General features: G+C 40.5%; 1 protein-coding gene across 6 annotated transcripts in view; it reads right to left on the bottom strand.

Annotated features, from left to right (window-relative positions):
* LOC146360852 (semaphorin-5B-like) overlaps nt 1-12,016 on the bottom strand; it is a 47,133-nt gene that overhangs the window by 7,619 nt on the left and 27,498 nt on the right. For all 6 annotated transcript variants that reach the window (XR_014799433.1, XM_084921542.1, XM_084921541.1 and 3 more), the window contains 15 exons: nt 10,125-10,224; nt 9,624-9,669; nt 9,429-9,491; nt 9,175-9,273; nt 8,473-8,686; nt 8,096-8,381; nt 6,097-6,232; nt 4,473-4,680; nt 4,168-4,375; nt 3,491-3,608; nt 3,144-3,328; nt 2,777-2,920; nt 2,525-2,672; nt 1,492-1,717; nt 306-527 (listed from right to left, as the gene is read on the bottom strand). Coding sequence is in view for 5 of the 6 variants with exons in the window: in XM_084921542.1 (XP_084777668.1) it covers nt 306-527; nt 1,492-1,717; nt 2,525-2,672; nt 2,777-2,920; nt 3,144-3,328; nt 3,491-3,608; nt 4,168-4,375; nt 4,473-4,680; nt 6,097-6,232; nt 8,096-8,381; nt 8,473-8,686; nt 9,175-9,273; nt 9,429-9,491; nt 9,624-9,669; nt 10,125-10,224 (2,403 nt within the window). In the remaining variant the exon portion in view is untranslated. The remainder of the gene's footprint in view (nt 1-305; nt 528-1,491; nt 1,718-2,524; nt 2,673-2,776; nt 2,921-3,143; nt 3,329-3,490; nt 3,609-4,167; nt 4,376-4,472; nt 4,681-6,096; nt 6,233-8,095; nt 8,382-8,472; nt 8,687-9,174; nt 9,274-9,428; nt 9,492-9,623; nt 9,670-10,124; nt 10,225-12,016) is intronic.

Raw genomic sequence — 12,016 nt, 5'->3', positions numbered from 1 at the left:
CAACAAATGAGACATACAACATACATTCATCTTGTAAACGATCGTCCCCACTAGAATAAAGACAGACAGGAAATCAATGTATGCATGCTTTAGGATGTGGGTACCTAATGATTGTTAGCCGCTAACACATGAGCATGCAGTGACCACAGGTCTGCAGTCAGATCCACCACTCAATCAATATACATGCTCAGCTCTAGGCTTAATGCTTAATGGGACCTCAGTGTCCAGCTGGTAATGTCACTGTGGTTGTGTCCACCATCTATATACAGTCTGTGAGGTACAGTGCACTAGAAGCTCTCTGTTACCTGGACACGGTTGAGTGTTGCAGTCCTGATACTCCACCGGCGATCCCACACAGGCGCTGGGGTTGATCCTCCCTTCTATCATCAAGCAGCTGCGTTTCCGAGTTCGGAAGCCTCTGGAGCACTGCTGGGAACAGCTGGACCACGTTTCCCAGGATCCCCATCGGGCACCTTGTGGCTGGGATGAAGTTCGGACACTTGTCTTCATTAAGTCTTCAACCAAAGCTGGCAACAAATATAAAACACATTTTGTTCTCTATCTTAGAATCCAAACAAGGGAAACAAATTACACTAAAAAAATATACAAGCCGATCACAACATCTGCCACAATCTGCTGAACGAGTCAGAAATTTTCTCTGAATTCAAATCGGAGACACGCTATTGTATGGTTTTATTGCTAAGCTCAGCAGCCAGCCTGTTATGAAACAACAATTAGCGAGGTACAATGCAGGCACAAAATGAGCTAGATTTCCCTGTACGCTGACACACACATACAGTTGGTATACCCACAATTGCAAATTATTTACATATGAATCAGAAGCGCTTCCTGAGGCTTTTAAATGAGGCCACCAGAAACATTTCATTAAGACTTTCTTTTCTGAGGATGACAACTTGAGAGCAGTCACACAAGCTACAAAAAACAATGACATTTCCCACTTCCTCAGCTTTACTTATTTTGGAGTAAATACCCAAAGGGTGATACAATCCAGATTCTATGAGAGAGAAAAGAAAAAAACCAAAAGCTTAGATGACTCTGAGGGATGAAGGAAGAGGACATCTGCTTCCCCACAACAGTTCAATGATGTTTAATCAATCTGCTGACTGATGTCCACAGACAGGAAACCAGCTGTGTTTAGCGTGGCATACTGGGAGATATGCCACCAGCAGTGCTGATAAAAGCTCAGACAGATACAGCTCTAGGCAGATAGCGTGTGTACGACTGCTGTATGGAGTCGAAAAACTTCACAAAAATGATTCAAACCTTAAAAAATTTACCCCCGCTTACCCTCCCTGTGAAATCCAGGTACACCTGCATTCTAGCAGGTAATCACAGCAACAGCTGTGTTTGCACATTTACAATCAAGCACATCTGCTGTGACTTACAAACAGAAAATATGGCAACATTTCTAGTTTCCCTAAGTTGTTAAACTCGCTTTTCCACATCTCCCAGCTTATTTGCAGTACTCACAGTCAGTCTGGCAAGCTCCAGACCCGTCGTTGGGGCAGAAACGGGTCTCCACCTTCTTCCTGCCCAGCTGGAGCTGCTGGGGGTCCGGCAGAAGTGCCCGGCAGGTGTACCTGAATCTCTGCTCCTGCCGTGACCCGTCTTGGCTTACATTGACGGGCATCCACTGGGTCCAAGGGGTGTTACGACGAACTTCAGGGCAAGCATCCAGGTTACAGGCTTTGTACTCCTGCAGAACAGGATGGAAACAGCTCATCAACTTTAAAGCTAATGAAAAGGCAAATCCCAGCAGGCTACAGCTACTGCTGTCTATCCTATCACAGCTACATCTCCCAATTGATTGTAGAGAAAGCCTGCTGCCTTATTATATTCTGCCAAACAACACAAAAATTACAGTTTTCCTGGGAGGGGGCTCTATCATGCAGCAACTTACTGTATTTAATAGGACATAAACTTGAGCTTTATTGAATGCAATGAAGAACAAAACCCTTTTTAGATGTGAGTTTTCCCCAGTTGCAGACATTAAAGTTTAATGCAGAAGGACTTCCAGCCCTTTAATTGGGTAGTGCTCGGAAAGTTTTTCTCTGCACCAGCTAACTTTGACTTTGCCCTCAAAAAAGTAAGTATAAGAATTGTTAGTAAGTATAAATAAATAATTCTGACAATACAAAATGAAAAAAAAAATGTAGAAAGTTTGTAGAAATAGAATAGCAGAGCAGATAGACTGGGTTGGATCAGATTTCCCAAGTGTTTCCAAAAAATGGCAGGGCTTCAGAGTTCAAATGTATACCTAATAAAGTGGCCTATGATGTGGACAGATAGACAGATTTCCCCCCCCAAGTCTAGCAGACTGAGACTGAGCAGAAAGAGCGGGGACTGTGTGTACCTGCTGTACAATCTGAGGTACTTGTGGGGAAAACAAACATCCTTTATCTTGTTGTGTAATAAAAACAGACAAGTAGGTCACTCATGTCTGCAAATCAACTTGGATATTATTTTGCCTACTCTCTTCTCTTCACATATAGAGCAAAAATACCGTAGCACATCCAGGACAGCTGTTTCCGTTCTCACAGCTTCTCGTCCTGGAGTGGACCCCCCCACCACAGTCAGCACTGCAGTGAGCCCAGGGTCCCCACGCAGTCCACACTATGGGAAGTGGGCATGGCTTTTTCTCATTGCACAGCCTGGAAATACAAAGAGGAATGCACACATGCACACTCACTCACACACAGAGCTTTGTAATGCAGTAATCGGGCCTGATCGCTAAATTCTGAAGTAACCTCCTCACCTCTCCTCCCGTCCCTGGCCGACACAGACTCTACCACCGTGGCGAGGTGCGGGGTTATTGCAGGAGCGCTGCCTCACCTCAAACCCAATGCCGCAGCTGCTGCTACACTGGCCCCACGATGACCAGGGAGTCCAGCCGCCATTCCTGAGAAAGAGAATGTAAGAAGGGATGTGACTGAGCCTGATGTTTTAAAACGAATGTGTTTTTTAAGCAAACTGTCTCCTTTTATGAGTGTATTAGTTGTTAGAATATAGTTGAACATAAAGGACTATTTTTAGATTTACTTACATAACAGTGCATTTTGTCAAAGATTGATTTCAAAGGATTAGTATGGGAATAATGGATGCCTGCATGAAAAGAAATATACCTGGAGCAGTTTGCCACCTGGATCGTCGGGCCCTTGCATTCAATCCCTCCACATCTGGCCACCGGTCCATTGCAAAAGCGCGACCGACACAAACAGCTGCTGATGGAGCCATCACCATCATCGTGGTTACAAGGCTGCCAAGGCTTCCACGGACCAAAACCACCATCCTGAGTCAGGTTCCTCACCTCCAGAGAGGATTAGAGAATCACATATGATAATTAGCATGCTATATTAGGCTAGTGATAATGAGTTTTTGTTTTTTATTATCAAACAGGGAACTTGTGATGAAATTCTTATTAGAAGTGAGACAGGAAAGATCTATACAAGAGACAAACCCAGTGTCTTACAGGGCATTCAGTGATGTTCTGCGTCCACTGGTTCATGTTGGAGCTCTCCTCGATGGTGGTGCACCGCTTCTGTTTATGATCCCAGCCACAGTAAGGGTCCCGGGCCTCCATGCAGGAGCTAACAGGTATTCAGATAGACTATCAGTGTCTGTAGATGCCTTTCTTTAGCAGTGTGCAGATTTTTAAGCTGACACAAAGTCGGACAATCTACTGATTGTTGTGTTTCTGCTCATAAAAGATCTCCTGTTGTGTTTTGAGTGAGAAAGCTGTCAACTATTCCAGCAGTGTACTTATTGTCAACAAAATTCATAAAAGCCTGCTTGATATGTCTGCTCTGAGTCTTGCAGAACTGTACCCTGACAGTTCAAAATGTGTCTCTTTGTAGGGAAGATAAATAGGGCTCTTAACATAATCATCTTTGTCAGCATTTGTTCGCAGGCCCTTCAGACTTGGACACCCGTGTGTGTTTGTTAGTAGATTTGCCCACTCATCACCAGCACCAGAAAATCAATATATGAGCAGGCTCACACAGACTAAAGGCTACAATTTTTCATTTTCTTTATGCTAAATATTTATACTCGGTCATATTTATGGTTCTTATGTTCATTAATCTGTAGGTATATTTGTTTCTATTTGGTATAAAGACTAAAAGCATTTTAGAAAATCTTGGACCAAACCGTTCAGTTGGGTAGCTGGAGCAGCGCTCTAATGGGATCTTCACCAATCTGTCATCGAGGCCCACAAACAATGATCTGTCATTGTGGAGAATTTGCAGACTCTTTATTGGCCCCACTTTCCCTTCGGGCAGGATCCTGAGCTCCTCCAGGTAGCAGTCATGCAGGCTTTTATTGGTTGTGGAGAGAGCCTTCAGAATGGTGCCATATTCTTTTAAGACAATAGTAATAAGAGCAAGCTCCAGGATGGCAGATAAAAAAATGGTTCGAGTGATTATTTTCTAATTTTTAATTAGAACGTGTCTCACCCGTGCCGATGTACATGACGTGGTAGAGAGAGTGTCGGCCCTGCACGATATCCACCACCAGCTTAGAGAAACGCAGGTTGTCCTGGGTGAGCAGGGGGTTGACGGTTACTGGCTGGACCACGTCGTTCATGAGGAAGAGCCGCTGGGCGTCCTGGAGGCTGCGCTCTGTCAGGTTTCCCCCATTGGCGCCCTCCTCTAACGTGCCACACTGAGCAGTCAAGAAGGAGGCAGCAGAAGGGCGTTTAGTGAAAAGGAAGCTTCTTATATTGTGTCTGTGAAGGTTCTTAGTCCTCCAGGTCATCGTAGTCTAAGGAGCTTGGAAAGAAGCCCGTTTTCACACCTTGGCTCATGTGATTAGGTAGAGGATCATTAGGGGGTCCTTTTGTCCCTCTTGGGGGGAAAGTTCCACAGGGTTTAATCTGGGACTCTCCACCATTTGACCCTAGAACTGAAGAAGCTTCTCGGATGAGAGGTGAAACGTCTTCAAGCAACTTGAAGTCCAGATGCTTTTCTTTCCATCTCCTTAGACTTCTTATACTGTGTTATTATGGACAGTCTGCATAATTCATAATCCAGAAAAGTCTTATTTGTAATATACTGGCCAATTATGCAGTCTCTTAGTTCTTCGTCTAGCTGAAACATGCATTTAAACACACGTCTCTTAAGATTCTCCGCCTCAAAAGCTCATTTTCTTCTGATGCTGCTCCTCATTCAGTGTTTGTGCACTGCACCTCCACATAAGGCAGGGGTGTTAAACATAAGGCCTGGAGGCCAGAACTGGCCCAGTAAAGATTAAAATTTGGCCCACTGGAAGGCATTAGAAAATGTGGAGGAGAGATATTTGGTACTTTTAACTGTATTTTCATAAGTTTTATAGCTTTTTCAACTGATAAAGACCTCCCCTGCAGCCATGCATGCTACACCAAAGTAATGAAGTTATAAACAATTAAATGACAGAAAAGTTCCTGGTTTTTACAGTGTGTCCACAGTAAAAAAAAAAAAGGAGAAAAAAAAGGGTAAAGCCTGATGATGGATATCTTATTATCGTTAGGCATGTAAATAGTTTTGTGCATGCTAGCTTAATGGCAAACTTACAGGCAACAAATGCTTCATAAAAAAATTGTTAAGCTTTTTCTTGTTTTATATTTAAGGACAAAATTTCAGGCAAGATCATTACTGTTGCAAAAGGACTGTTAGCGACAGTGTTAATTTATATTAAATAAATGCAAGTTTAAAATTGCACATAGCAAAACACAAGCTTATATACAGACATTATACAACAGGAAATGTGACTACAGTTTCCCTGTAGCTCAAACTGAATAGCACTTTGCAGATGCATTGGGAAATTTGCCAAGCATTTATTTTGGGGACATGTATTTGTTGGAGCTGAGCAAAACGTCTCTGCTGCACTGCATTTAGATATCTGCAATCAGCACAGAGTGATGAAGTGGATGTCAGTCTTTTGAAAATTTCTTTACAAGCCTTCGTGGAATTGCTGGGCAACTGTGGCAAGATAAAGCTGTTTGCTTTAGTGTCCTCACCAACCTCATGTTCTCAGAGAAAAATACATATGTATAAAGAAGTCTGAATTCTTTGTCATTGTCCATGTTTTGAAATTAGTTACCTGAAAGTTGGGTATAGGGTTTGGAGTGGCCAGCCAAGCAGTGCGCGGGTTCTCCTGGTATCGAAATGGTCCATTGAAGGCTTGGGTGATGGCGCTCAGATTAAAAGCACAGACAGCAGAAGCTGATATGCTGTTTCTAGAGAAGCACAGGAAATTACAATGCTCAGGTCTTAGCTAATGAATGTGAAGGAAAGCAAACATTCTTGAGCACATCTCTACAGAAAAGCACATATTTCTATTTTAACAGTAAAATACAAACATAACCTTTTAGTTGCCTCAGTTGAAACTACTCTATGGAATAAACATTAGTGTAAAGGTGTGTAGTCTTAAAGCAAGCCCCAAAGGCACAGCTGATATGCGAGAGGACACATTTGCCAAAATAAATTACCTTTCATACAAACACGATAAGAGAGATTAATAGTTAGTACTTTTGGTCAAAGTTTTATTAAAAATCCTCAAAGTGCTGTCTAGGTATATTAGCCAGAAAAAGACTAATGTACACAATATCACTGTAACAAGTGTTTTTTACGAGGCTTTAAATAAGGCAATGTACAAGTGCCAAAATAATCCAGTTCCTTTAATGGCCAATGTGTTAATATTTACGACTTTAAAGAAGAAAAAAGCACATTTCTAGCACAGTATAATAACCTGTCTTGGTTTTTATAGACAATGACAAAGTACATGGCAGCTGTCCAGGAGCAAATGCTTTAAAGCTATGCGTAATTAAGGTTGTGTAGACCTGGAGTGACGGGCAGGTGCACAGACAACTGTAGTACTAGCTATAGTCTCACCTCAGCTAATTCATGCCCATATTTTCGACCAATTTTGTGAAATTATGTGACAGACAGTATTGCCTTCTGGGTAGTTCATTGTACTAACAAGCTGTCTAACTCTTTTGAGTCAATTCTATGCATTATTGATTGTATTTAGGACAAATTGGCTAATGATTACTGTTGCAAAAGGACCATTAGCGACAGTGTTAATTTATATTAAATAAATGCAAGTTTAAAATTGAACATAGCAAAACACATGCTTATATACAGACACTGACAGTGTGTCAGTGTGGCAGCATGTGTGTCAGTGGAACACAATTTGCTAACCTAGCTAGCTTTCAATAGCTAGCTTAGCACTCCATCCTTGTGTCTATATTTAGTCACGTTAAGCAAGCTGGTAACAGCAAAAACACAAAATTTGTTGGTGAGGCTACAATGAGTGCATCTTTCTTTCATATCCTCCTGAGAACCGAGGAAAGTTTCTTTCATTGTAACTTTTTTTGTGATGTCCTGCCTATTTGGAGCTGAAAGAGGCCACCCAAACACACTTTTGAAAACAACAGGACTTATTAGGGTAGCTCAAATAAGTCAAAATATATTGACCAAAAACAAACATCCATTAAAGAGGACATAAATGAACAGACTGGTTCTCAGGAGGATATACTCTATTTAGTACGCTCTGAGTTAACTTACTTTGGTATGTAAAGTGTCACAATCCTGGGTCTTATGACCCAGTGTTTTGAGTTTTAGTTCATTTTGATGTTTATAGTATGTTTAAGCTCATTATGTTCTATGTTTTTAGTTTTACTCTCCTCTTGTGACGTCGTTATGTTCATGTGTGTCAGCTGTTTCCCCATGTGTTTCCATTTCCCTCATTATGCTCCTGTGTGTATTTAGTCGGTGTGTTCTGGTCATTCTTTGTCAGGTCGTCTGTTGTCCACGCCATGTTTCCCACGCCATGTTTCCAAGTTTCATGTCTAGGTTTTTCTTGTTGTTTGTTTAGTTCTCCCAGTTTAGGTTAATGTTAGTATTCAGTCTGCCTTGCCCTTTGTTTGTTCCTTTTTTACCAGCCATATTAAACGGCTCGCTTTTTGTTAACATTCAAGTGTTGTTCCCTGTTCCTTGGAGTCTGCATTTTGGGTCCTTCTCGTCAATTCATACAGTCTGCCCTCGCCAGACTGTGACATAAAGTCTATGAAATGACATAATTAACAAACAGAACTCACACATTAGTGGTAAAAATGCCATAAATCAGATCTTGCTCAGGTAAGTAGAAGGTGCTCTGGAGCTCGTTGTAGTAAAAGGGGATTTCTCCTGAGCGTGAGCAGTTGAGGCGAGCCTTCATGAAGGTGGTCCAGGTGTCCTCCAATAGAAAGCGTCCACCCATATCATTCTTACAGACCCGAGCCACTCGAGAGAACACCATTTTCCCACAGTCATTTTCCACCGCAGTTTCCCTCAGGAAGAAGTAGGCAAAACGACCAATCTCATAAACAGACACAAAATGAGGCTCTAGAAGAATAGAAGAGGCAGAGACACAGGTCAGCGTGATGGATCAACGAAAGAGTGATGAAAAGGACAAACTTTGTGGTGCTTTGTTAACCGTTGAGCCATTTAGAGTTGTACTGGGCGGTGCGCAGGGGCGGCATGTTGCCCAGGCTCCTGTAGATCACTGGGTCACGTCCAGAGAAATCAATCACTGTGGCAGCATACAGCTCGCCCTTTTCTGTGATCATGGCAGTGGAGTTGTGACGCGGGTCGTAGGGACATCGGGCAACACCGTTCACAGTCTCTAACACCTGACTGAGGTTAGAAATCTGACGGAAAGAAGGGAAAACTGAACTAAGCATTTCCTGCTATTTTAGTGGGTTGACAAGCAATTTTGTTCTTTCTGTTTTTATCGCTTTATTCACATTATTTCAAAACTTTTAATGAATTTCAAAACTTTTAATAATGTAATCTTCAGTTGCTATCATTTCCCAAATGCACAAAGCTGCTGAAGACATCTGAGGATCACAAAGGCACCAAAACTATTTATAATTACTAAATATAATTACAAAATATATAGAGAAAAGATAAATTAGCTAATCAAAGTGACTAGAAGAAAATGACTTTTATTGTCAGATTTCTTGATTTTATCCTTTTTAAATTCCATGTCCTTTTTCCATTTTACATTGGGCTCTAGCAACTTATAATTGCCTTTCTTTTAATTACCCCAAAAGGATTTTAGACTATAAAATATGTATTTTCTTGTCATATAGTTTCATTAATTCTACTTAAGTGCAAAAACTGCTATTTTACTAACCTGTCTGGTTATGCAGACAGGGGTAAAAGCATTGGTCCCACATGTGAAGAGCGTCCTTCCACTTATCAGCAAAACCCGTACATAGTTTTGGCATTCACCCTGCAGACAAATACACCAGAACTCAGTTTTACTGTTTCATGACATGTCATCAAAATGTCCAATATAATATAATCATATAATAACATAATCCAGTCTAACGTAATATGTTTCTGAATACACAGACAAATATCTGTATTTCAGTCACAGCACAATACCTCAGATTTGCCTTTGCTCTGACATGAGCGCTTTGTGTCTTCATCGGATGCCCATTCTGTTGCCTGAGGAGAAATGTTCAATTGTAGAATGTTTTTTTTATATTGGACCTTTATATTTAATAACAGATACTGTAAAAATGTTTAAAAATAAAATGTCTTTGACAGTAGTTCATTTTTGTGTAGTCTTAACCTTACCTGTATGAGGGAGGTATTATTCAAACTCAGTCTGAAGAGGAAATTTCTGTAAAAGATATTTTATTTTAGAGCTAAAACAACAGACTGCTCACAATAGCAGTGTACAGCATATAAATGTTATCCTCTAGTATCTCCCAACTTCTGTCCAGACACAGTTTGATCAAAACACATTTGTGCCGCCTGGGCAATATAACTGTATAGCTTGTGTTGCTGGATTTTTTCTTCTTCCTTTTGGGTCTTTTTACTCCATTTAAGAGCTGTCTTTACCCTTTAGTGCTGTCTTTGGGCTTTCGGGACTTTGTGTTTTAATTTTTAAAAAAAATGTTGTGTGTATTTCCCTTGTTTATGTCCAGAAATATCATCATGTAAGAATTGGGGGCTTGTCCAGGATATGAACGCTGGCACGCTTCTATGATGACACATCATGTATCCACTTTACACCACTGTATGCTAGTAACATGCTGTATGATTACTGTTTGAGTAATGCATGCTATTTGGTACCTTGCTCCTACAACAAGCTGGTTTCGTCTCAGGTCCAAAGCAAGTTGGGAGAAGTCCTTTGCACCTGGATGTGAGAACTCAGACACCCAAGACCTCAGTGCTGGATGTACAAAGAATCAAATGATGACAAGTGAGGGGAAAAATAAGAAGGTGTTAGGAGAAAGAGTATAAAAGGAAGTGAAAGGAAAAGCAGGAGATGATAACATGAAATATGAGAGACAAGAGAAGAAGAAGATGAAAAAGATCCATTATCCAGTGTTTGCCTTTTGCCAGCTTTACAACTCATCTTTAATCTTAGGGCCTAAGACCAGAAAGGAGGCTTTTAAACAGACTGAAAGTACTGATTTATTTTCCAAAATTATAGGGTAGGACATAAAGATCTGGAAGTCTCCCAATTTTCATATTATATTACTTGTTCTAATTAATTAGCAATCTCTTGAAATAATTTATCATGAATTCAACAACATAAATTTACCATCACATAAGACTGTTCAATGTCAAAGTAATAAGATAAGTAAGGTATATCTGTCAGGTCTTTACTTTTTTCTCTCAACTTGTGCAGTTGTCTCAGATTTTTTTAAGGACACATTGCATACCATACTGAGATATTACAGACCTTTACATTGTAGCTCTTTGGGACACACCTACAATTTTATGTCTTTCTATTAAACAAATGGGAACAAATTGTTTGTTTTGTAACGGGTTGCTAGTCGCAAAGTGCCTAAAGATACACAAAGAACCACTTTAAATTTTGATCTTTCCTAAGTTGTCCATTGTGTGTAGACCCAACACTGGTTCATCGCTTGAGTTAGGTGCCTTTTTTGCCAGGTCAAGTACAAGGACTGGGCTAAAAACATGTGAAAAAGACACCATCCAATCCTGAAGAAACATTGCTCAAAACCAATTTAAAAGATAACAAGTATGTCTGCCTCCCTTTAAGCAAAATATAAAGAAATGAGGGGTGGCTTAAGACTTTTCCATCTTCTCAAGAACTTTGTTTTGAAAGTTTCTTTATAACTTTAGTCTATCATGGTTGATATTACATGCCCTTAATTGAAAACCACCACCTGAGCAGTATGACAGCGAATCAGAACTGAATGGTAAATAAAGTTGCTTTAGCTGTTTTACATGAGCTTCGGGGAGGGCGAACAAACCACATACAAATGAATGCTTCCCGCAATGTTTCAGAGCAAATTACTGCTGCTGCCTCTCAGGACTAAATGCCTGTTCCTCTCATTTGATAGCCAGCTTGTGGGGAAAAAATGTATCAACAACAAAAGCAGCACTACAGCACTTTGAGCTGAATGTAAACTGACATCCAGTCAAAATAATGACATCAAAGTCCCTTTCACAGTCATTAGACAGCTGAAGAAGAGCATTTAATGAGGCCATGCTGCAGACACAACATCAACACCTTTATTAATTTCACATAAATCTTTACATTCAATTATTCTGCAGAAATTGCCAAGCACAGTTCCAACTTTCAACGTGTCTTTTGTAAGCCTCGATGCATGAGATAAACACAATTCCAACAAATCCTTATTAATGCAAATTAATTCCAACTAAGAGTTCATAGTGCTGCCAGATTTCACAACCTTATATTAAAGTCACGCTTCACACTTTGTATTGGTTAATCTCAATTAATGTCACATAAAACAACAAATTGAAAGGTTATGAGCAACCAGCGTGTCAAGATGCTTATTAGAAACTGAACTATCATTCTTGTCTGGTCTCAGTTCTGCTTTGAATAGCTCTGAAAGAGGGCAACAAAACAACATGAATACGAACCATCACTTGAACAGCAGTGATTTTTGGAGAGCTATTGAATCCAAATTGCTTTTGTGCACTTGCCTGTGTACATAATGAGCTGCTGCAAAGCAGACAAGGGCAGG

Source organism: Perissodus microlepis, chromosome 23 (genome assembly GCF_051167445.1).
Source record: "Perissodus microlepis isolate ML-2025 ecotype Zambia chromosome 23, ASM5116744v1, whole genome shotgun sequence".
NCBI lineage: Eukaryota > Metazoa > Chordata > Actinopteri > Cichliformes > Cichlidae > Perissodus > Perissodus microlepis.
The sequence above is the reverse complement of the archived record's forward strand: the minus strand, read 5'-3'. Positions and strand labels throughout refer to the sequence as shown.